General features: G+C 39.2%; 1 protein-coding gene across 1 annotated transcript; it reads right to left on the minus strand.

Annotated features, from left to right (window-relative positions):
- Nucleotides 1-141: 141 nt before the first annotated feature.
- On the minus strand, nucleotides 142-21,802 carry POLB (DNA polymerase beta). Its single transcript, XM_032468688.1, is given in 15 exon segments — nucleotides 142-384; nucleotides 1,393-1,513; nucleotides 1,515-1,533; nucleotides 1,992-2,056; nucleotides 7,666-7,752; nucleotides 8,394-8,464; nucleotides 9,590-9,662; nucleotides 9,760-9,814; nucleotides 11,348-11,399; nucleotides 13,200-13,249; nucleotides 14,646-14,704; nucleotides 15,310-15,384; nucleotides 18,770-18,836; nucleotides 21,242-21,299; nucleotides 21,570-21,802. Coding segments are annotated over 15 exon segments (1,008 nt in total). The 5' UTR covers nucleotides 21,631-21,802; the 3' UTR covers nucleotides 142-289.
- Between the last annotated feature and the right edge of the window lie 2,858 nt (nucleotides 21,803-24,660).

Below are 24,660 nucleotides of genomic sequence, written 5' to 3' on the forward strand. Positions count from 1 at the left end.
GAAAAATGAGAAAATAAAACTTCCCATTTAAGATCTGCTACCATTTCATCTCTTAATTCTCTCTTACTGACCCTTAGCAAACTGTGATCACAAACAGTACATAAATTTAAACATATTTGCTAATAAAATAACAAGATCATCTGATAATAATACAAGAGGTTTTATTGACTATTAGTGCAAACTACAGCAGGAAGAAGAAACCATTATTTAAAAACACCACAGACCCTTACATAGCAAAAGATAAGAAATAAATTAAGACCCCTGTGGGGCTGTGCCTGGGAGGACGGCCTCATTCACTTCGGTCCTTGGGTTCCCGGTATTTCCACTGGATGTAGTCAAAGATGTCCTTCTCACTGTCCACCGGCAGGGGCTCCCCAGCAACTCCTGCAAGGGGACAGAAAAGCACTTTCCTCCTGAACAGGTCCAGGCTCTAGTTACAGGAGGTGCAGGTCTGAGAGCCACATAAGACTCACCTTCAGAAGAAAAGCATGAGTCACCAAGCCACTGAAACAAGACATGGGCCGCCCCCATCCTCCCCACGAGCCTGGTCCGCGCTGTGTCACACGTGGTGACCGGGGCATGAAACGAACCCGAGTATGCTGACTCTGACCATCTGAAGTGCCCCCAGTGCATGGCCTTCCTCTCCACTGGACCCCCACCGTAGTCACCAGGTGTCAGAGAAAATACTGGAGTGAGTTCCTCTGCAACTCAAATGTGGTCCCTGGGCTAGCAGGGAGGCACCACCAGCCTACCAGCAATGCAGAAGCCCACGCCAAGCCCACTGAATTAGAATCTGCATCCATGGGGTCCTCACAGTGGTTTGCATACACACTGACCTGGGAGAAGTCCCGCCCTCGTCTACCAGGGACGAAAGCCCTGTTTTACACTTTTACGACAAAAAGACAAAAATCTTCCTTTTCCTAGCAGAGAACAGTAAACCACACAGTATATTGTGAAATGTCAACAAGAGCTATAAAACAGAGATTAAGCAATCCTTACTCTGGAAACTTGAACAGCTTGGGGTCGAAGCTGCCACGTTTGGCCTGGCACTAAACGCAATAAAACCCAGGCTCTTCAGAAGTCTTGGAAGTACATTTAAAAACACAGAAACACTTGAGATCAGTAAGATTTTTGTTACTGACCATCAAAGGTAGAAAGAATTTAATCCATTTTTAACAGAGCTAGAAATAAATAAATCTTGTCATCATGGGCCTTCAATTGAGGGCTTGGAAGCACCTATGGATTAAAGCCTCTTTTGTTGCCTGAGGGACTAACAATACCAAAGAAACTACAATTACCTGGTACAGTTACTTAAAGGCTTTTTAGAAAAACCAATTTGCTAAACCAAAATATCCAGATGTCTGTGATTATCTCTAAGACACAAACACTCACCAGTGACGCCCAGGGGACGGATTGTGTATTCGTTGATTGTGAAGCCTTTTTCGAGGGCATGAGCTCTCATATTCTTATTGAAAATATCACTCCCAGTGAAATAGAGGACACCACAATAATACTTGATCCTTGGGTATCAATCTAAAAAAAAATTAATAAACAACTGACTTATCTTTTACTAAACATTTCAAATTTAGCAAAAATAGGACTCTTAAAATTGCTGAGGCACAGAACACCTAAAATAAGTCTATGTGGTCCTGAAGAGGAGACTGCCATCAGGTAGACCCTGCAAATGACCTCAACCTTGCAGTCAGCTGAGGTGGGGAGGGAGGCAGAGAGGCGTATCACTAGGACAACTGACTCTCCCCAGGCAGGGTCTGCTCTGAGCTGCGGAAGGCATCGTGCTGAGATGCAAATCCAGAGAAAGTAAAGGAGATTCTGCAGACAGTCATGTCAGGCTAGACATCGTCTACTGCAGGAACATAATGGAACTTCAGAATGAAAGGGGTCCCAGACATTGATGCAAATTCCAAGATACATGGGATGGGATGGGGAGAGGGAAAAAGGGAAAAAGGTAATAGGTCAGTTTTGAGTCATACCTGATGTCAATTCTCCGGTGTGGATACGCCTTTTCATCATTTTTACCGGGAAGCTGGCAAACACCCTAAAATGGATATTTAAAATAATGTTGAAAGATTTTTTTTTTAACTTAAGGCTTAATTTGAATCAAATGTTGTTAAATGTGAGATTATTGGTGCTTTAAATGGAGGCCGTTTTAGAATTCTGAGCACTCTTAGTAGCTTTTCTATGCACTAAATATTACCATCCCCTTCCTACCGTACTTTGTGATAATTAAAGAACTGCAGGAAACAGTAGCCAAAGATTTTGGTTATGAGGATCTGGCTTTTGTGTGATTCTAAACAATAAGCTAATCAAGGAAAGCATGAAAGACAGAAACCAAAACAAACAGAAAAAAGCAACTTGGAAGAAGCAATGATTATTCAGGGAGAAGAAAAGAGACACCAAAGCTATCAGTAATGTTCTCAGATAACAAGATATTTTATTTATGAAATAAGGGCAGAATGCTGCAGAAAAAGAACACACAAGGAAATGATTTAAATCAAAATTAAAAATATGATAGAAAATTTGAAATTGCGGGGATTGCCGAGAAATTAGAAAAGACAGAGAGATGAAAATTAAGAAAAATTTAAAAGATTAAATAAATTAGGGATTAAAAAAAAGAAAATTGGGATCATTTTCTTCCCTCTCTACAGGTGACTTTTCATGATATCTCTGCAGTTTTCGAACAAAAATGATCAAGGTCTGTTTCATTATGTTTTCCTTTTCTAGAAAAACTGAGAAAGTTTCTGGACTAGGCCGCAAACCATGAGTATGTAAAACACACGAGGGACAGGCTTCTGGTACACGTGTCACTAAAAGCCATACTCTGCATGCAGCAGCACAGAAAAATTAAAATCTAAGTCTAAAGTGGGTGTTTTCTGAATTTGAAAGCAAATATGTGCATGACTGGGACATTGTGCTGTACGCCAGAAACTGACACATTGTAACTGATTATACTTCAATATAAAAAAAATAAATAAATAAAAAATAAAGTGGGTATTTCCTTCAGCTACTGCTACGGCTGACAGATTAATGAAAGCTGTTCATCTTTAAATTCTGAAACCTCCCTTCTCAGGCACTAACAAGTTCCAACTCAACCTTCAAATGGAATTACTGTGAGGCACTACCTTGCGGATATGGACGCTGGAACACCAAAAGCAGTAATCTCAGTGTCTGTCACATCAGTAATAGGATTTCATCTCATGGCTTTGTTCCTTTCCTCAAGGCTAATTTTATTTCCTGCGTTTTTTTCTGAAGTGCTGATGTTAAAGAATTTCTCTGTATTACTATAAATTCTTTATTACATTAAGTGGATTAGTTTTGTTTCCCATTTCAATTAGGTAGCTTCATGCCGAGTGTCTGAAATAAAACCCTTTCATTTCCCCAGTGTGGCCAAGGTGTCTTCTATTGTCCTGTAAATCCTTCCTGTAGATATGCTACAAAAGAGCTTCCTCCGAGGCCAAACTTGCACAAAATTGGAGTGGTACTCATCATATATAAAGCAAATAGGCAGAGGAGATTTTTTTTTCTTCCAAATGTAATATTATTATAGTCACAGGAAGAATAGTTGAATTAACTAAACACTACGATGGGGGTAGGGTATAGCTCAGTGATAAAGTGCCTGCTTAGCATGCACAAGGTCCTGGGTTCAATCTTCAGTACCTCCATTAACAATAAATAAATCAAATTATCCACCATCAAAAAAAAGAAAAAAGAAAAAAAGAAAACAAAGCAAAACAAAAAGACCATGATGTTACAGGAAGATCTGGAGTAATCCTGGATTTCCTGAGGTTTAAGGACTATGAGTTTAAAGGAATTCATGTTTTGAAGAGAACTGAAAAAAACACACAGATGATTGCATCTTTAAAACTATTCAGTTGGTGGTTTTAGCAACAACAGATTCTGACTGAAACCAAGTGGATATGGAGTGAAAATGGTTTATCCCGCTGGATTCATTTTGCAGCCAATTTCCTTTCAGAAACCCAGGAATCTTCACTTCGTTGGTTATCTCTGCTAGTGTTCATGTACTCAGGGTCACAGCTCTGACTCCCGTCTTCCTGTCTCTTCTGAGATACCTGCTTGGCTAACTCCCTCACCGCAAGCCTTCCCCCAAGTCTCAGCTTCTCAATAAGGCCCTCCTATTTAATACTGCCTCCTGCACTCCATCCCCCATTCCCTGCTCTCTCTTTCTTTTTAAAATATAGTACTTATTATCCTAACCTAACATGCAATTTACCTGCTGAATATACTGAATGTTAATGTTACCTTGTAGTCCCTTCCCACACCCCTCAAATAAGAGTCCTACTTAAACTCACTGATCTGTCCCACGTTCCTAGAATGATGCCTGGAATTTAGTAGATGCTAAGTACGTATCTGCTGGACTGGTTTTTTGGGTTTTTTTTTAAACATTTATTTATTATTTCATTTGTATTCATTTGTTTGGGGGAGAGTAATTAGGTTTATTTCTTTATTTTTAATGGAGGGACTGGGGATTGAACCCAGGACCTCGTGCATGCTAAGCACACACTCTACCACTGAGCTATACCCTCCATCCCCTGGACTGGTTGAATACACTGTCTCATCCTACGGATACTCATCCTCCCCATTTTGTTCTTTCCCAGCACCATCTTCTCTTTCTTTCCCTTCTTCCGTTCCCCAATTTAATCCTTTCCAGATTACTACCTTCCTCTAACGAATCCACTTCCAAACAGAAATATATTATTTTTGTATTATTATTATTATTATATATTATATTAGTATAACATGGCACAACTCTTTGAAGATTCAGGATCTTCAAAAGATATTTGTACAAACTCTTCAAAGTTTCCACGTATATTACTTAATTTGATCTGCAAAAGGGTTCTCAGACATAGGGCGAGAACATCATTTTATAGGTCAGAAAACTAAGGCCTTAACAGGAGTCAAGCGACTTGCCTAAGATCACACAACAAATTGGTAATGGAGGTGAAAGCTGCCGTGTCCTTTGTACCCGAACCTACTCATCTACAATGCGGTATATCCGCACCCATCCTGTCTTTGCAACACGTGCAGGTCACTTCTTACTGCCTCCAAAGTCAAATGATTTGAAACTTGACCTGGAGTGCCTCTCATCCTAACAAATACTAATTACACGTCAAGACAGCAGGCATTTTCGAAGCTTCAGCAAGTACATGAACCACACACGTAGGGGATCCCAACTTGGTACACAAACCACGCACTCGGATGGATTCCTCTGTCACAACATAAAGGCCTTAGTTTCTCATAACGTCAGGTCTAAGCTGGCTGACTCTGCAGCATCGCTGGGAGTTGCTGCCCAGAGCCAGCGACCAGGAAGGCAATTAAAAAGGCAGAAGCACTTTTTGATAATCTCTACAGTATTCTGCTGTGCTCAAAGGGCACCTAGAGGAAAGACCCACAGAGGCTGTGGAAACCCAGCTAGCAAGAAGAGCAGGGAAAATTACCAGCTGGTGGGCTGGGTGTAACCTGCAAAGGAAAAGGGGTAAACATGTTCCTGGTCACTCGCTTCCCCAGGAGGGAGTCCAGTGCCCGTCACAGAGATGGCCACTGGAGAAAGGCTTAGGCCAGAATATGCTAATACCAGGACACTTTCCTACTAATGTAAAAAAAAAAAAAAAAAAAAACCAACTTGTCTAGCACGTAGTATTTTTAGAATTCTATCTGGTTGAATGTTCTTTATTTTAATTTTTTTTAATTGAAGTACAGTCAATTACAATGTGTCAATTTCTGGTGTACAGCACAATGTCCCAGTCTTGCATATACATATGTTCATTTTCGTATTTTTTTCCATTAAAGGTTATTACAAGATTGAATGAATGTTTTTTAAATGTTAAAATTTATGCACATTCATTTTGAGTGAATCAAAGTCAATGTAAATTTAAAGGGACGTCCATGAGGCATTTACAAACTCCATTTTAAAATAACATCTCATATGTGTACATACTTTTGGACATAGAGGAAGAACTCAAAACCGGACAGATTTGGGAGATCATAGATTTAATTCCCAAAGACTGTCTAGCATTTTTATTTTTACCTTTCCCACGGTTCTTTTGAAGACGTTGATAAAGTGTGACCAACTCAGGCAATACACTTTTATAGCCCATTAAAATCACCATGTTAATATAATGACCTGGTTTTTTTTTGCATGCATGATTAAACATACATAAAATTTATCATTTTAACTATTTTTAAGTGTGTGGTTTCTGTGGCATTAAGTACATTCACATTGTTATGTAACCATCACGCCCATCCGTCTCCAGAACTTTTTCATCTTCCCAAACTGAAACTCTGTCCCCATTAAACTCTCACTCCCCCTCCCCCAGCAAGGACCTTGCAACCACCGTTCTATCTTCTGAGCGCCCTGGTAATTTAATTATCCATCTCACCCATCCTTTTCTACTTTCAGGCTAAAACTGTCAAATCTAGGCATTGAGACTCTTGCTAATTTTGGTATGTCCACTCTCCGAAAGCACAGCCTCTTTCCTTTCAGTCACGTAACTCAGGGAAAGGGGAGTACGGAGAAAACAGGGTCCACATGGTGTATTTAAGTGAGCGGCAGGTACAGGTAAGCCTTTAGCACCTTAGTCCTAGATTTCTATTTGCTGTCCTGTCAGTGTTTACACAGGGCCGTCTATTCATCTGTGTTTTTTTTTTAATTGAAGTATAGTCAGTTACAATGTGTCAATTTCTGGTGCACAGCACAATGTCCCAGTCATACACATACACACATATATTCGTTTTCATATTCTTTCCATTAAAGGTTATTACAAGATATTGAGTATGGTTCCCTGTGCTGTACAGAAGAAATTTGTTTTTTATCTATTTTTATATATAGCAGTTAATATTTACAAATCACGAACTCCCAAATTTATCCCTTCCCACTCCCTTTCCCCTGCAGAACCATAAGATTGTTTTCTATGTCTGCGTATTAATCTGTTTTTACTCTGTTTGCCATTTGTCTTGAATCCTCAAATCTTACTTCGTTAGGAAGACAAAAGGATTTTGACAGTTCGTCAAGATGGGTTTCCTGTGAAAATCTCTGCAAGTCCCCCTACCCCAACTCTCCTCTTAATCATCTCATAAAATGTGTCTTCCCTCTCCCTTCCACTACATTTCCTGATTCCTTCTTTCTTTGGTGTCATGATAGATTAATACTCTCCAGACAATTCTTTTTTTTTTTAAGGTTTATTTATTTATTTATGTTAATGGAGGGACTGGGGATTGAACCCAGGACCTGGTGCATGCTAAGCACGTGCTCTACCACTGAGCTCTACCCTCCCCTCCTCTTCAGACAATTCTAATCTCACTATTAAAAGATTCTGAGTCAAAGAATATCTGCTGTTTCAGGGAAAAACTTACTATGTGTCAAATTCCTGATGGATATTTTAAAAATAGTAGATTATGCCTAATTATTTATTCCAATGCCACAGATTGCTTACAAGTGGGGAATTTAAAACAAAACTCTTTCTGAAAATATTCTCAGGTGGGCATCCTGCTGCGTCTCCTGCCCTAAGGTCAGGATGTCCTGTTCAATGACTGAAATACCGAGCGGCCCTGAGGTCACACGCTCAGAACCGTTATTGAACTGGGCTCCAGTGGTGTTTTTCAGAAGTGTTAACTCAGGTGAGTACTTACCATGAACTTTGTTTCCCCTTTTGACAGTGTGTCTGTAATAAAATGGACCTTTTGTAACTGCTCCACAACACGATGTAGCAGCTTTGGCTGTAGAATCATTAATTAGGGAACAAGAAAAAAAGTGATTACTCGGTTATAGCAAGAAAGTATTTTTAACGTGAGTTTTCTCATGCTCTCTGGAGGAATGCCTAGTTTTCCTCTGTTCTGAGTATTTCTTTTTCTAACAGAAAATTTACCTTTCTCAAATGAAACCACTACTTTTCAGCAATATCACGATACCCTCAAATGAACATCATTTGTGTTTATCTATTTCATTAAAGAAAAAGTTAGCCGCTTCATCTTTCAAAGGTATGTATTACAAAATCAAAAACATTTTGCCTTCATTGGGTCTTCTAAAAGACGTAAAGTTTCTTAATTCAATTTTTTTAGTAGAAAAAAACTTCTTTAATGAAACCCTGAATTACACTGGGTATATCTATAAAATATCTATAAATCTCATCTTTTTCAAATGTTAGACTGTCCTGCCAGTTGTGTGGAAAAATTATGTGTATCCCTTCCAACAACTTAGTTTGCCTTTCCCAGAATTCAATCAGTACAAAACATTCCAACTGACTTCCAGAAAGAGTAAAACAAAAATGCATTCTGAAAATATCCCAACTATCATTTAGAAAATGATTAATTCACTGCTGTGGAAGACTGATGACATCTGATGATAAATTCCAAGGTACCTGTTTGGCTGATTCAGAGGTAAAGCTTGGGTGGGTCAGCAGAACATCCATGTCGCCACTGGACTCTGCACCTGTGACAGCAGAAGATGTGCGTGGAATTCTCCGTGTGGATTTACCAATTAGGCAAACGTAGGACCACGGTGATGACATACATGGAAGAGCCTTACTTCTTAGAGCCTAACTTTCTATTTCACACTGTGCTTCATTGTCAGAATTAATTAAAAGACTTCAACTTTCTGCCCAACTATTCAGGTATATAGATGTAAACAGCAGAAATCTGGGATAATGGTAATTGGCATTAGATACACAATGCATATAACCGGTTAATTATTATTAAAAATGCATCTAAATAACTACTCAATAATGAGTAATAACAACATTTAAGTACAGCCTTAAAATACATCTAGGAGCACTAAATATCCAAAAATCTCAAATGAAGCAATACATTCTAACCCTATGAAGGTTAATCAGAAAATTCAGTTCAATTCTTAGGAATGAATTCATTTAATGAACCGTGGTAACAATTACTGTTACAAGTATCATGGATAAGAACTCTAGGTTCTTACAGCAGCTACCAGAGAATTTCTGACAGCCCACAACCACTTCCTAAGCAGAACTCCAGAGGCGGCCAGAGGTTTAGTCAGACATCTATTCTGAAGTTTTAAATAAAGTTTTTCCATTTCAACTTTTTAACTTAATATAATTTTAGTTATGCTTCCAAAATTCTGAGCCAATAAGAGACCAGGATTGTGTGGTTCTCACTTTGCCCACAGTCACATAGTGAAACCAAGATCTTCTGAAGAACCTGGTTGTTGCGAGAATCAGTTTTGAACTGGTGTTTCTGGGACATTAAACTTAAGAGTCATTAGAGAAAACAAATAAAATAAAATAAAACAAACAAACAAAAACTACCCACAGCTTCACTAGAATCTAGCCAGACAACCACTATTAGTATTTAATTATACAATTATTTTATACATTTTATTAAAACTAGTCATTAAAAAAATCATCCTATAATAAAGTCAGGATCTAATTTTTAATACATATTGCCATTTATAAACAAATGAACTTAGCTAATACTATTGGATCTTACAGTAAATCTATGAAGTAACACAAATTACATCTTTTTAATCCAGGTTTTTCGTATATACTAGGCAATTTTAACATGGATAACCTAGGATTAGGAAGTATGTTACCTCTTCTGAAACTGCCACAGACTGTAGCAATGTATTCAGAATCCACTTTTTTAACTTCATTTAGTACAATATCCTAATAGAAGAAAAATTAAGTTAGTATTCTAAAAATGGCTTTTCACCAAGTGACGTTGTTAATTCTAATCACAGAATACAATTCAGCATGCTCTTACTTGCATTTGTAACATCTCTTCGCGAGGAATTCTTTTCTCAAAGTCCTCAAAATATCTATAAAGACAAAATAAGTAGACAAAAGATTTTTGTGAAATTTAAATCTTAAAAATTAAACTGACTACCATATCAAATGTTCTTATATAAGCAGATCCTTCAAAAATCAAGACTAAAATTTATTAAGAAGACAAGAGTAAAACTGGGGGGTGGGAGAGGCTTATTCCTTAACTTGGATCAAAATCCTGAAATGTCATGCTTTGTGATATTCCAGACGTTCCATCTAGACTTACTTTAAGTAACCTTCACATTCATATACCAAGAGTAAATATATTTGTTAGTACGTCCCAAGTTAGACTGCCCCCTACTGGCAAATCAAGGGGTTACAGTTCATTGCTCTTAAGTCCTGAGAAATTGTTTTTTAAAATATTATCCTACAATATAGATAAATGAAGACAACATTAGGCAAGTAAAAGGAACCAGTTATAAAAGCCCATGTATTATATGATTTCATTTACATTAAAAATTCAGAAAAGGCAAATCTATAGAGACAGAAAGTGGATTAGTGGTTGCCAGGGACTGGGGAAGGAAAGCGCAGCTGGGGAGAAATGGAGAGTGACCAGTAACGGATCTGGGCTCTTCTGGGGATAACACAAATGTTCTAAAACTGACTACAGTGCTGGTTGTACAACTCTGTGAATTTACTAAAAACCACTGAATTGTACACTTCCAACGGGTGAATGATACAGCATATGAATTGCATTTCAATGAGGCTGTTAGAAAAATATTATCTCAGTATGAAACAACATTGAAGAATGATAAAGTGACTGTTCAAAACCAATTCTTACAACAACCACTTTCTTCAGAAGACTTACTATGTCAATGCAAAGAGAGTGAGAACCACACAATCCTGATCACTTCCTGCTCAAAGTTTAGGTGGGGCAGCCTGCGTGTTATCACATTGCGGAAACCATCAACAGGGAAGTTCAGAAGGTAATCAGGACTGAGTGAGCGACAAGGCTGTAGAAGACGAGGAGGTCCATGTGTACAGAGCTTATGCCCTAGGCATTGCAAATAATCAATTAGAAAGTGATCATTGATGCTGACAGACCACATGTCTACTAGTTATTCCTATTCTGTTATTTAGGTGTCTGGGGTTTTGTCTCTTTTCCTTTTATTAAAAAAATTTGGTGTTTCATGTTCATGTCTAGTCTTCTTACGCAGACTCTAAACTTCTTAAGAGCCATGTCAAACCTGTTTATATCCTCACTTCAGACCTAGTGCGGTGCTGTCTGCAATGTAAGCGTGAAATAAACACCTGCTGACTGACTGATGCCCTCAGTTCTATGTATTTGAAGAGGAAGCTCCCAGCCAAAGTCAAAGGAATGAGGGATATACTCAAAACAAGCAAACAAACAAGAAAGCAACAACAAAACGTGTGAATTCAGAAGTCTGCAACAAACGTTAGCATTTCTGAATAGGAAAATGGTTGTGTTTAACTAAGTTTGAAGACTTATTATGGTATATGAAGAATGGCTATTAATAATTTTTACTTTTATATATCAAGTGTCAAAAGAAAATTTGCTATCTTACTTTAGCCCAATTCGTTGATGATGGTTCAATTTATCTTCATTTTTTCTGAGATCTATATAGAAGATAAAGTTGAGATGCTAATTTAAGCATTTTTAGAAAAAACTTTTAAATTCAGTGATCCTTTTTTCAAAGAACTACCTGGAAAACACACTGTAATGATTCCGAAAAGACAATGAAAAACAGGTTCAGATATTAAGAACTAGATAAAAGTGATTCTTCAAATCAATTTAATAAAACCTAACAGTTGATTTCATGATCATTTTTTATTTACTGAATCAAAATTTCAATTACAGTTACATAGGCTAGTAAATAAAACTTACCAGGATGGTACCAAATTTCACTGACTAGAGCAAAAAGGAGCCTCCTAAGAACCTATATTGCTTAGTTTATGGTAAACAGTAGCAGAAGTTCATTCATATTGTTCATTTTTTCATTTACTCCTTCATTCAATTAGTATTTATTGAGTACCAATTTGAGCAGATCCTATGCTAAAACTCCTGTTGAAAGGAGAGGTATTATCATCATTTTTTAATTTAAAAGATGTCGTATCTTAAATTGAAAGTGACTTAGTTCCATCTGGGCGTTCCTTCCGTGGCCATGAGTACAGGAGGGAGCCTTGTTAAAGGAACAGCAAGATAAGCATGCTTCAGAAGGAATTCCTCTTGTCACCTTTATATTCACAAACATGAATTTTCTCTGGAGGTATAAAGTGGAGAAAAATAAACTCTTTATGCTACATGGAGCACATAATATTTCTCATAGTTGTGTGCACACAGAAAACATTAAAGTAAATGACAGAAATATTGAGTTTATTAATATAGGAGAAATATCAATAGTTATATTACGTATCTGTAAATTGTGAAATAATGTAAAAACCATTACAGTAAATCCTTGATACTTCCAAGGGATGCAACTGAATACCTCTGAGAAACAAAGTCTTGGCCTCTTTAACCAATATTTCACTCAGATAAACTATTCATGCCACAGGCAGAAAGGCATCTCCAGCTATGTGATTCACACAAATTCTTAACTTAGTAATATTACTAATTAATCAAGCCTCTTAAGTCAGTTACTATCCTTAAGTACTTACTAGGTACCAAGCACTCTGCTAAGTCTTTTACATACATTATTGCTTTAAATCAAATGTAGGAGAAATTATAAGATTTTGTGGCTAAGAAACTGAAGCATTACAGTCATCCTTGCTAATAGAGTGGTGGAGATTGGATGCAAACCCAAGTCATTCTCTACAATCTGTCCACTTAATCATTTGGGTTGCTTACAAATAGTTGAACCTACAAATATTAATCCCACAGAAGCCACAGATGTGCTGTAATGACTCCATATGGTATACATCCTTGAAAACATGAAGAGATACACTATATTTAAAAGATGGCTATATCAGATTTAAGGGAAATGTTTTATAATTACTTGACTTCTATATTTATCACTTCTTTGAAAGCAAAAATTCCTTCCGTAGGCATTGCAAGCCTCCGACAGAACTTTTCCCAATATACATAACTTGGCTTTTAGGCTGAATGTGTAGGACTTTATGGTCTAAAATTTTATTAAAGAAACAAAAGCAATTTAAATAGTCTAAAAATCTGCAAATGAAATCACTGCCTTTAAACCAAGAAGCCACTTCTTGGTTTTCTTCTGACTTATAAACCAAAACATGTTTAAAATGGGAATATAAACTTACACTTTATATCTATTTTTTACTGTTAAAAAGGAAATCTTGTCACTCGTACCTACTAATTGAAAAAGGGTTTTTCAAGTTCCAGATTGTTAGCGCATTAATGATCCTTCAGGACTGTATCTAACCTGAAGTTCGTGACCTATTGTACATACGTACCTTCTAATGTTTTAATTCCTTCATCTACAAACTTCCTTGCAGCAGATGGACTACAAAGAAAGAAGATTATTTCAGTATCGAGTGAAACTCAGGATCCTTGTAACAAATAACTAGTTATGTCTTCGCGTCTTCGCTTGTCAAACATAAAGAGTTACTGTCGAGCTACAAAAGACCTGCTAAACTGTTGCGTAGGTTACTCTGGTGACATTCAATTTCATCCAAAGAGATTTCCTGAAGCCTTAATCTAGGAAGACAATCATGAACTTAGACACGAAAAAGATGTCCGAGCAGCCAGGTGCCACGATGCCTGTGCAGTTTATTCATAGAACATACATACAGGCACTTGAAACTGTTCATCCATTCAAATGAGATCTGATGAGGGCCTACTACATGTTAGATACTCTTCCAGGTGCTGAAAATACAGCATAAGACAGATAAGGGCCCTGCTCTTACCTACTTACATTCCCGTGGGTAGAGAGAGATAGTAAATAGATGCAAAGAAAAATATCAGGTAGATGAATTAAAATAGGGTCGTAAGGCAGAGTGGCTGGGTCTACCTTAGACTGGGTGGTGAGGGAGGGCCTCTCAGGTGATATTTAAGGTGAGATTTGAATGACAAAGAGCCTTTGTACAGAAACTGATATTCATATCAGGAAGCCAACTGGGCGTAGAAATAATAGATCTGAGTCGCAAGTCAGGAGATCTCAGTCCTATTCCTGGCTCTGCCACAGCATCTCACGTTAAAGAGAATAATGTTAGCAGATGATGTCTAAGACAAATGCTAATATTTTATCATTGTCTTGGGTCCCCAGGGAGTCATGCTCCTTTTGTATACGAGGTTTAGGAATTTAATATATTGTAAAATAGCTTTCATCAAAATGTTGCCATTCAGGAACGGTCATCATGTATCTAAAAGACCGTCTCATTCTATCAAGACAAGAGTTAGGTAAAGCATTCACTACAGCTCTGGTATTTTGGTGTTCATCTTCACTCTGCCCAGTGCCAAGGGCACCTCTGCTAGCCCAAATTTAAGATAAAGATGCTTTCATTAAGAAATACCTGAGTGTTTGGTCCAAACTCATACAAAAGCTTGAATGTTTAAGATAAATATCATGCACACTGAGGCAAAAGAGGTAGATTCTGGAGGGAGTGACAAGCTGTCCACAGAGCAAGTGCTAATGGGTTTACAGGAAGGAGAGATGGTTTTGGGCTGAGGACTCAAACTGAATCATGAAGCCGGTAATACGGGCCTTGAACAGGGGCTTTTAAAGTAGAGGCGGCTTGTGAAGGACCAGCCTCTGACACGTTAATTATGGAAGAGCGCGTTTCCCGGGCAAAGACACGGAGGTGGGGGGTGCCAAGGGAAACAGCAGTTACTTCAGTTTGGCTGACATACAGAAATTAAACCAACCCTCTACTGTGTCTGCTTAAAAAAATAATTCTTACCCAATGCCACTAACTCGAGTCAGGAAATTGATGGATGAACTCGTATCATCCTGCCGAATCTTTAAGAAAAAAAAAAAAGTCTAACAATGATTTAGGAATGCTTTGAGGGCTCAAATACTCTTATTGGCAACACACCAGTCAGCTAAGGGACTTGAAGAGCCATTTACAGTCTCCTGGATAACCTGTGCAGAAGCGTTTCATACATAACTCCAGTGGGTACAGGTGAGTAAGATGGATGGAGATGTCCCATCTCTAATTTATCTAACACTTTTAAAAGAGACCAGAAATGATAGAATTACTATTATCGTGGTGAAATAAAATAGTAAAAATGCTTGGGAGAGTTTAAGCATAGACATGCTAAAAGATAACCATCACTGAGTCCAAGTTTATCACCTCCCTTCTGAATTGTACTGAAAATGGGGAGGTATTTCTATTACAGATGCTGACAATCTCTTAAATGCCACGTAAAAATCAGTGAACTGCTTATAGGAACAATATTCAAAGTTTAAAATATAGGACACTTACAAAGCCATAAACACTACTCCCTTCTCCTCCTGCGTCTCAGAGGGTGAGGCCATCACTCGCCCTGCAGCGGTGGTACGTGACCGCTGCCACAAAGGCAGACACTATCATCAAGCAAGCAAGCAAATAAGTGAAATGTTACCTTTTCCAGTTTACGCAATTTTCCAGTAGCTAAAAACTCATCAATCTTTTCAGCAATTTTTGTTCCTACTCCAGGCTACGTAGAAAATCAAAAATACAAAAGTTACACAAATATAATGCTAACCAAATCACTAAAAGGTAAAGTAAGAAATGAGAAATGCAAAACAAGTGATCATCACATGACCAGCTTCGAAACAAAGGACACAGAAAATTGAGCACCAGTAAAAAGACGTTCTCCCAAAGACAAAATGCTTCAATGATCTGACAAAAGAGAAGCCCCAATAAGACAATTCTAAATGACTCTTCTTTAAAATTAATTTTTCTTGTAGAAAAATTAGAAAAGATAGTTGCATAAAGAAAAATACTAAAATCACTTGTTAATTCCATCACCCTGAAAATGAAAATAACTTAACACTTAACATGTTATACACCGACTTTTTTGCTTATACACACACACACACACACACACACACACTCCTACTTTCTTTAGAATCATACTGCTTTGTTAAGTGCTTTAACTTAAAAATGCATCATGAACAAATTTCCACATCAATAAATAAATACAACTTAAAACATCTTTAACGGCTGCGTAGTGTATCATTGTACGACTGTAACATAATTTACTTTAAAAATACTTTAAAAATACAGGAGAATATTTAGATGGTTTCCAATTTTTGATAGTGTAACAATGCTGTCATGAACTTCCTCTAGAACAGATGTTCTCAAGCTGTTGCATACACCAGCATCACCTGGGGGACATGTGAAAACGCAGAATGCCAAGTCACACCCTAGAGTTTCCGACCCAATAGGCTGCATCTCTAACAAGTTCCCAGGTGATGCGGATGCTGCTGGTCTGGGTACCACTCATGGAGAACCACTGCTCTAAAACTGCACAGGCCAACATGGTAGAGACCAGCCACAGGTGGTAATTTATACTTACATTAATCAAAATTAAAAATTCAATTTCTTCATCACACTGGCCACCTTTCAAGAGCCCACAAGCCAAATGTGGCTTCATGTTTACCAGCATTCCTCTAGAATACATGCTCTAAGACAGCAGAGATCCTATCTTTTTGCTGCTTTATCCCTGGCTCCTGGATGAATACCTGGCATACAGGTGCTCAACAATTATGAGCTAATGAATCCTTGTATAAATGTATCTCTGCTGGGGGGAGGGTATAGCTCAAGTGGTAGGGCGCGTGCTTAGCATACACACACAAGGTCCTGGGTTCAATCCCCAGTACCTCCTCTAAAATTAAATAAACCTAATTACCTCCCCCCACCAAAAAATAAAAATTAAAAAAAAAAATCTCTGCTGGTTTCCTCAGGATAAATTCCTCAAAGTAGAACTGCTGGGACAAAAGATATACACAATTTGCCAACATTCTGCAACCTTATCCTTCCTTCAGAAAAGCTGTAAATAACCAACACTTTGCTCAGCAATAAATGAGTCTTTTTTCCCACATTTCTGCCCACACTGTGCATTATATTTGATAATGTGGTAGGCACTCACTATATATAGCATCTTGTTTGAATTTGCAACTCTGATTATGAGTGAAACATTCCTTCATGTTTATCGGTCCTTTTTAGTAATAAGCGTGCAACATGCATAATGTGGGCCAGTTACTTCCTACTGCCTCTTAGCCTTAAATTCACCCTTCTGTATTCTTGATTTATTTAAAGATTAATACCTGTCCCAAGACTGCTGAATGCGTATCTGAAAATAGCAATTACAAGTAGGAACAAACAAAATTTAGGAAGTAGGACAGAAAGGGGAAAGTACTGGGGTTTCTCATTTCCTCTATCACAAGATACATACTGATCTGAGGCAGCTTCCAAACCTAACATTAAAGGATAAAAGGCAAAACACTCATTTTGGAAACTGCAGATTACTAGGTTTTTGAGAAACACTCATATGCACCAGAGAGGAGGTCTGTGATTTTTAAAAATAATGGTGAAAAGGAATAATGATGACCTTTCACGAGTCCAGCCATATGCAAAAGCAATTTTGGGTGCTTCTGTGTCTTTGTCAGGGATACACCACAGGCTCAGATCTGGGATGAAATGCATCACAACACGTCAGAAGTTTGCCTCTAATAAATGAGCAGGCTATCTGCAATTAACATGAAGACGGAAATTCAATGGTGATAAAAGGGGAACAGAAGAGATGCAGAAGTGGCTCCTGAGGTTACCACTGAGTCAGCTCACCAAGACAGAAGCTCAGAATGAGAGTCTAATGTATTTATCACTTGCTTGGCTAGCCCACTGCAGGAGAATACACTGATGTGGAGAACCGTTTATGCCAAAAAGGATTTAAAACCCATACACCAGAGCATAATTTGTACTGAGTAATAAATTCAAGGTAAAGTTGTGGCACATAATTAATGCGGATAATCTGTCACTCAGTCATAAGATGTACACGATTTATGGGAATGTTATGACTGAAAGGTAAAAATATAAGGACAGTTATAGTTCACCTTCTAAAGGCTCACATGGGAAAATTAAGGACAATCAAATATTGATACCTAAATTCTAGAGGAGGTTTGTGAAACACAGATGGGGAAAGAACAGAAGGTGGTAACTGTCAGGACCTAGACTAATCAAAAGCCATGTCAGTTGGACACCTTTCACGAAAGATGAATACGACGTGGTCCTTAACCTTGAGGAACTTGGAAACTTGCAGTGAGATTTAGATGACAGAGAACCATCTACCAATAGGTAGACTTTCCGAGGATATTCTTGGTGATATTAATACAAATTAATGACCAAGAGATGCAGCTAAACCTTTAGAAGCTGTGAGACTACCAGCAGACAGGGCTTCATGGAAATTACAGAGAGCGGGGCTAAGTACCACCATACACAGAGGTGCTTAGTCATGCGCCTATTGGTAGGTAAGATCTCTTTGGGAACACAGACTCTCACTAACTCACTGAAGTTCCTATACCTGGGGATCCTGGAAACACAGCTATGGAGCAGACACACTAGTACCACTCTGATCATATTCTTTTTTAATTTTTTTTATTTTTTGGGGGGGTAATTAGGTTTGTTTATTTATTTATTTATTTAATGGAGGGACTGGGGATTGAACCCAGGACCTCGTGCACGCTAAGCACACACTCTACCACTGAGCTATATCCACCCCCTTCCCACCATACTCTTCTTGAGGATGAACACTCAAGTTGAAATTCAAGGTGAGAATGGATACATATATATATATATATATATGGCGAAACAGAGAAAGGAAAATAACCACGTATAGTTTTTAAATGTTTAAATCCATCCCCTTTGCCAAAACACTCTGAGCTTGAAAAAGTGTGCTTGAAACAGCGTTACTATTCCAAGAAAGCAGTGAAATCTGCTTGTGTGGGTCAAGGTAGCTTCAGAGGCAAATTTCGTTTTTTGGGGAACCCACCAAATTTGCATATGCATGAGCCCTTCAGTCCACCTGCTGCTAAACTTACCAGCTTCTTAGCTTCCGCTCCACTCTTTATCTTCTGTGGGTACTTTGCTATCACAGATGCTGCTTTTCTACAAGTTAAAGGAAAAAAGAGGAAAACCAATTAGAAATCGAGTGAGGTTTCAATTTTTCTTAAACTGGGATAATACGCATACGAGCAAATATGCAGCTTAAACTCACTAAGATAACTAATTGTCCACATCCGTGTAAAACTTTAAGAAGTCAATGAGCTGACAGGACTCCTGCATCTCCGACTCTTAAGAATCATGAAAATCTTCACATTTGAGAATAATACAATTTTAACTGTATATGTAAAACTAAGGAGAGTCAGGAAATCAGTAACCTTTCCTTTTTGGGATTAACTGGAAAACATCACTGAAGTTTTTTTTTTAATAGCTAATTTTTAGAAATTGTTCGTAACTCTCTTTCATAAAAAATGTGTCACCTAGTAGTATTCAAACAACTAGATACCAAACTGGCTTATCTATGGTCATTTTTAAATTCATGGTTTAAAACTGTATCCCCATGTCCTTCTGCCAGTCCTTCTTTTCATCTGTCTCTTCTCAGTTCCACATAAAGCAGTGACCTGTGACCCTTGTCCATCTCCACCCACACCCAGCTTGGTAATCTGGTGACAGACTGGGTACACCCGGGGAACTCACTGATGGTACCCTGTCTGTCATTTCAATGCTAAATGCCCTTTAGCGTTGATGCTGGTACAAAGCAACAGTACTTCTAAGTCTAAAGCATGAATATTGGATAGTCTTTGGAGAATTAGTTTTTGATTCTGTTCTAGCACATATAAGCTTGAGATTTGGATTTCAACTTCTCTATCAGCGTATTACTGATGATGCATCTGGAAAGGTAGGTTCAGGGCAGTTTGTGGAGGACATGTTTCAGCAAAGGCAAGCAGCGCCACATGACTGGCACTATGGCACATAACCCTGAAAGGGAAGAATTAGATCCTGGAAGGCCTTGCTTATGCCCCGATGCTGCGGGGTTTTATCAAGGTAAAGAGGAAAGGAGGGGTGGGTTATAGCTCAAGTGGTAGAGAGCACATGCTTAACACGCACAAGGTTTTAGGTTCAATTCCCAGTACCTCCTCTAAAAATAAATAAACCTAATCCCCCCCCCCAAAAAAAAGAGAAAAAATGGGGGGGAAAAGGTAAAGAGGAAATATTTAATTATTTAATGTGGAAGAATGACAAGATCAGCTAACTATTTTCAAAAGAATACTTTGGCCACATGAAGAGGACTGTATATGGGGGTCGGAGGTGGCGGAGGAGCACGTAGGGTTAGGGGATGTAGGGCATCACCTGCTTCTCCAGACTTGTTTCCCACTCAGACTATATCTCTTAAGCAAACTGAATTACTGACTTCCTAGAAAACCGTATACCCCTTCATGTCTCAACACCTTGGCATATTCTGTTTCCCCTCTCTAGACTGTTCTTTCTCTCCCTTATTTTCTGATGGGCCCCTTTAAGAGTAAACACCACCTCCCTGAAGCCTGCTGAGACTCAAATGGAATATAGGGTTGAATATCTCTCTGATTTCGAGATCATCAAATGTGTGGACGACAGTGGCTTTACTTTATATAGGAATCCACAGGAGGTAAGGAAAGGGAGGAGTGTAACCAGTCTGTAATTATGGTGAGTGGGAAGGGAGGAAGGGAGTTGAGTTTTGAAAGAGTAGAGATAAATGTAATAGAGGCTTGAAAATCTGAAGAAAAGCCCAGCGAGATACAGACTTGGAGTCTCCAAATGCCACTGAGCGCCTAGTAAGGTGAGATGAGATGAGTGTCTAGTAAGATGAGCATTTTCAGAGGAATGGAAGGATGGAAATTACACTGAGATAAGGAATGACTGGGGATGAGGAATTCCAGGCAAGGAACACAGGCTATTCAAAGTTCACTGTAATGGAGAAAAGAGGTAAGGTGCTAGCTAGAGGGTAGATGGAAGTTAAGAAAGTTGTTTTGGTTTTGCTTTTAAGAGCTGAGGGTCTTGGACATGTTTACAGTAAACGGAGCAGAAGTAAAGGGATGTGGCCTTAATGGCTAGGATCAGGCCCCTGGTGAAATCGACAAAGACAGGATCCCAAACGGTGAACGATCAGCCATAGATCAACCAGCTGGAACGATTTCCTTGAAATAAATCTATTTCATAGCACAGATCTCACCCGCTGTCTTTCATTATAATTTAAAACCAAACTGCATTTTCAGTAATTCAAGTTTGATGACGGGAAAAATAAGGATCAGCCTATTTTCAATCAGAATAGGCAACTAATCAGAACTGATCCTACAGAGCTCTGCCCAAACTCTCCCAGAAAAAATCGCGGTAAGGTGCCACTAGAGTCAATACCCTGAGTTCTCGCTTTTTTTCCTCCCCCTGCAGATGGTCCAAATATCCACTGGACCCTCGCCCTGTTAACTGCCACACACCTGGAACGCACGGTACCCGAGAATGCTGCACCGACCCACCTGTAGGCATTGTACTTGTGGATAGCCTGGTTCACGTTCTTCTCAAAGTTTGCGAGTTCTGTAAAGGCAACGAGATGCTCCGGTGAACAAGAACCACGAGTAAACAAATGAGGACCGAGTTTCCTGGAAAGGGACTAACAGCCTCTTACGGGACAGTGGCCCCGGCTTGTACACAGGCCAGGCCAAGGGCAGCCCAAGCGGCCACGGAAGAGTCCCCGGCAGGGCTGACAACCAGCCAGAGGCGCTGGGCTGGGGGACCCGAGGGCAGGGAGGGAAGGCAGCGAGTAGGAGGAGAGGAGAAAGCCAGCGCGCCCGGGCCGGCGCTCACCCGTGAGCATGTCGGTGATGCCCCCGTTGAGAGTCTCCTGCGGCGCCTTCCGTTTGCTCATGGTGGCCTGCACCCGAGGTCCGCAGGGCGCTCACAGCCAGGGCCTGGCCCCCTCTCCCAGCTTCAGGAGCGGCCGGGTCTTGGAGAGGGGGCAGGGGGCAGGACCGACCCAGCCGCGCCGAAGCCAGAGCGACTCGCTGAACAATGGCTGCCTCTGACAGGGGGCGCGGCGCGCGGCGCGGTGACGTCACGCGCTTGGGCGTGTCCGGGGCGAGGGGCGGGTCCAGGGGGCGGGGCCTGGACGGCGAGCGAGTGAAGGGAACCTAGAGTGCGCGGAGACTTGGACCAGGAGGTTGGGCCAGGGCTTGGAAATGGCGGTTGGAAAATGGGAGCCCGAGATTACATTTCGAGGGGGTTCCTATGAGAAGACCTGGATTTCTAACCTAAGACGTACCTATCTTCCCAGTACGTTTCTCCGGAATCCTCTCCCTAGGAGAGGAAAAATGGGAGAGGCGTTTTGACTCTGAAGTCAGAACATCAGAGGTGGGGGCATGTAAGATGCTGGGGCGGGGGATGGAATACACACCATATGTGCACAGTAATCGTTATTGAGAGCATCACATGCTTTATGTGTGATTAGACGCAACACCAGCGTCAGATCTACTGCCCAAACTTTCTGTGAGGCTGCGTTGCGGTTCACGCTGCAAAGGAGTCCTGTAAGGCTGACTGGAATGTTATTTACCCATCATAGGAAAGCCTCCTAAAATTTTTAGCAGATATGCCAACCAGTGTCAGAAGATAGTTTATTTTTTATTCCCCTCCTTCTGCAGTAGGGACCAAAGTGGAAAAACCACTAGGAAGAGAAAAGTCCTTACCCTAGATGATGAGCAATGCACCATCATTTACAACATAATGACGTAAATTCAGAGGTCTGCTTGAGAAGCAGAAGGGTGACATCAGCAACGTTTCATTTACAAGGGTAACTCCTGGGGCTCATACTCAACTGCCAATTCCAGGCAATTGTTTTGTGTGTAAATGAAATTAAAAGCTTAACAAAATGATACATGGTTGCTGTGGCAAAATCTGAAAAGTATATAAAAGGAGAAGAGAAAGTTAAAATCAGTGATTATCTCACCATCCAGCTTAACCATTATTAATATTTTGAGGCATATACTTCCAGTCTTCTAATCTAGTTCTTTAAAAATTCCCATTTTTTTCAATAATGGAACAATTATTTAGATATAATTAGTTTCTGTGATTAAGTTGTGTTTTTTTTTTTTTACAGTATCAGTGTACATCCTAAGTTATGCTTATTGGACATTGTATTTCTTTTGCGAATTCCTATTTATATCCTTTGTTAATTTTTCTAATGGGGTAGTTATCGGTTAGTAACATACTGATTTTTAAACTATTACTACTAAACTTTTTTGTATACTGTACCTGTAAATTTGTTGTAAATATTTGCATTATCCCCTTAGCCCTTGCCTTTTAACTTTATTTTTTAAGAAATGTTATTTTTTAGCATTTTTAATAGTTATAGTCATTTTACAATGTTGTGTCAAATTCCAGTGTAGAGCACAATTTTTCAGTTATACATATATAATATACATATATATATTCATTGTCACATTTTTTTCACTGTGAGCTACCACGAGATCTTGTATATATTTCCCTGTGCTATACAGTATAATCTTGTTTATCTATTCTATGTTTTGAAATCCCAGTCTGTCCCCTTCCCACCCCCTCCCCCTTGACAACCACAAGTTTGTATTCTATGTCTGTGAGTCTGTTTCTGTTTTGTATTTATGTGTGTGCGTGTGTGTTTTTAGATTCCACATATGAGCAATTTCATATGGTAGTATTTTTCTTTCTCTTTCTGGCTCACTTCACTTAGAATGACATTCTCCAGGAACATCCATGTTGCTGCAAATGGCATTATGTTGTCGGCTTTTATGGCTGAATAGTATTCCGTTGTATAAACATACCACTTCTTTATCCAGTTATATGTTGATGGACATTTAGGCTGTTTCCATATCTTGGCTATTGTAAATAGTGCTGTAATGAACATTTTGCTGCAGGTGTCATTTTGAAGTAGGGTTCCTTCTGGATATATGCCCAGAAGCGGGATTCCTGGGTCATATGGTAAGTCTATTCCCAGTCTTTTGAGGAATCTCCATACTGTTTTCCACAGTGGCTGCACCAAACTGCATTCCCACCAGCAGTGTAGGAGGGGTCCCTTTTCTCCACAGCCTCTCCAGCATTTGTCATTTGTAGATTTTTGAATGATGGCCATTGTGACTGGTGTGAGGTGATACCTCATTGTAGTTTTGATTTGCATTTCTCTGATAATTAGTGATATTGAGCATTTTTTCATGTGCCTATTGACCATTTGTATTTCTTCCTTGGAGAATTGCTTGTTTAGGTCTTTTGCCCATTTTTGGATGGAGTTGTTTGCTTCTTTCTTGTTGAATTGTATGAGCTGCTTATATATTCTGGAGATCAAGCCTTTGTCAGTTTCATTCGCAAAAATTCTCTCCCATTCTGGAGGTTGTCGTTTTGTTTTACTTATAGTTTCCTTTGCTGTAGGCTTTTAACTTTATGCTAAACCTTCTTAACACCTTGATTTCCATCTTCATTTAGATGTTCTCTGTTCTCCTTTTTCCCTCTGCCACCTCTATTCTGGGTTATATTCATATTATTTTGTTCTGAAGAATGATCATTTCTCATTTGGAAAAAAAAAAAAGGTTTTCTTCTCTTCTGAATAATGAAAGTAACAACTTTAGGGAATTGTGGGATCAATTTTGGTATGTTATGCCAACTTTTTAAAAAATCAGCACCAGAAAATCCCAGGAAAATGATCGACTCTCTGTCCTCAACTTCTTCGACCAACCAGTAACATTTGATTCACTTAATCACTCTCCTGTTGAAATGGTTTGTTTACACTTGGCTTCGAAATTAGCCCCACCTCTGGGTTTTCCTTCTTCCTTACCAGCCACTCCTTCTCCAATGCTTTGTTCTGTTTGTTTCTGTGTGTGTGCTGGTCCCAGCTCCTCCTCCGCACTCCAGCCTTCATGGGAAGGTGCCTTAGGCC

This window comes from Camelus ferus, chromosome 26 (assembly GCF_009834535.1).
Source record: "Camelus ferus isolate YT-003-E chromosome 26, BCGSAC_Cfer_1.0, whole genome shotgun sequence".
NCBI classification, from domain to species: Eukaryota; Metazoa; Chordata; class Mammalia; order Artiodactyla; family Camelidae; genus Camelus; species Camelus ferus.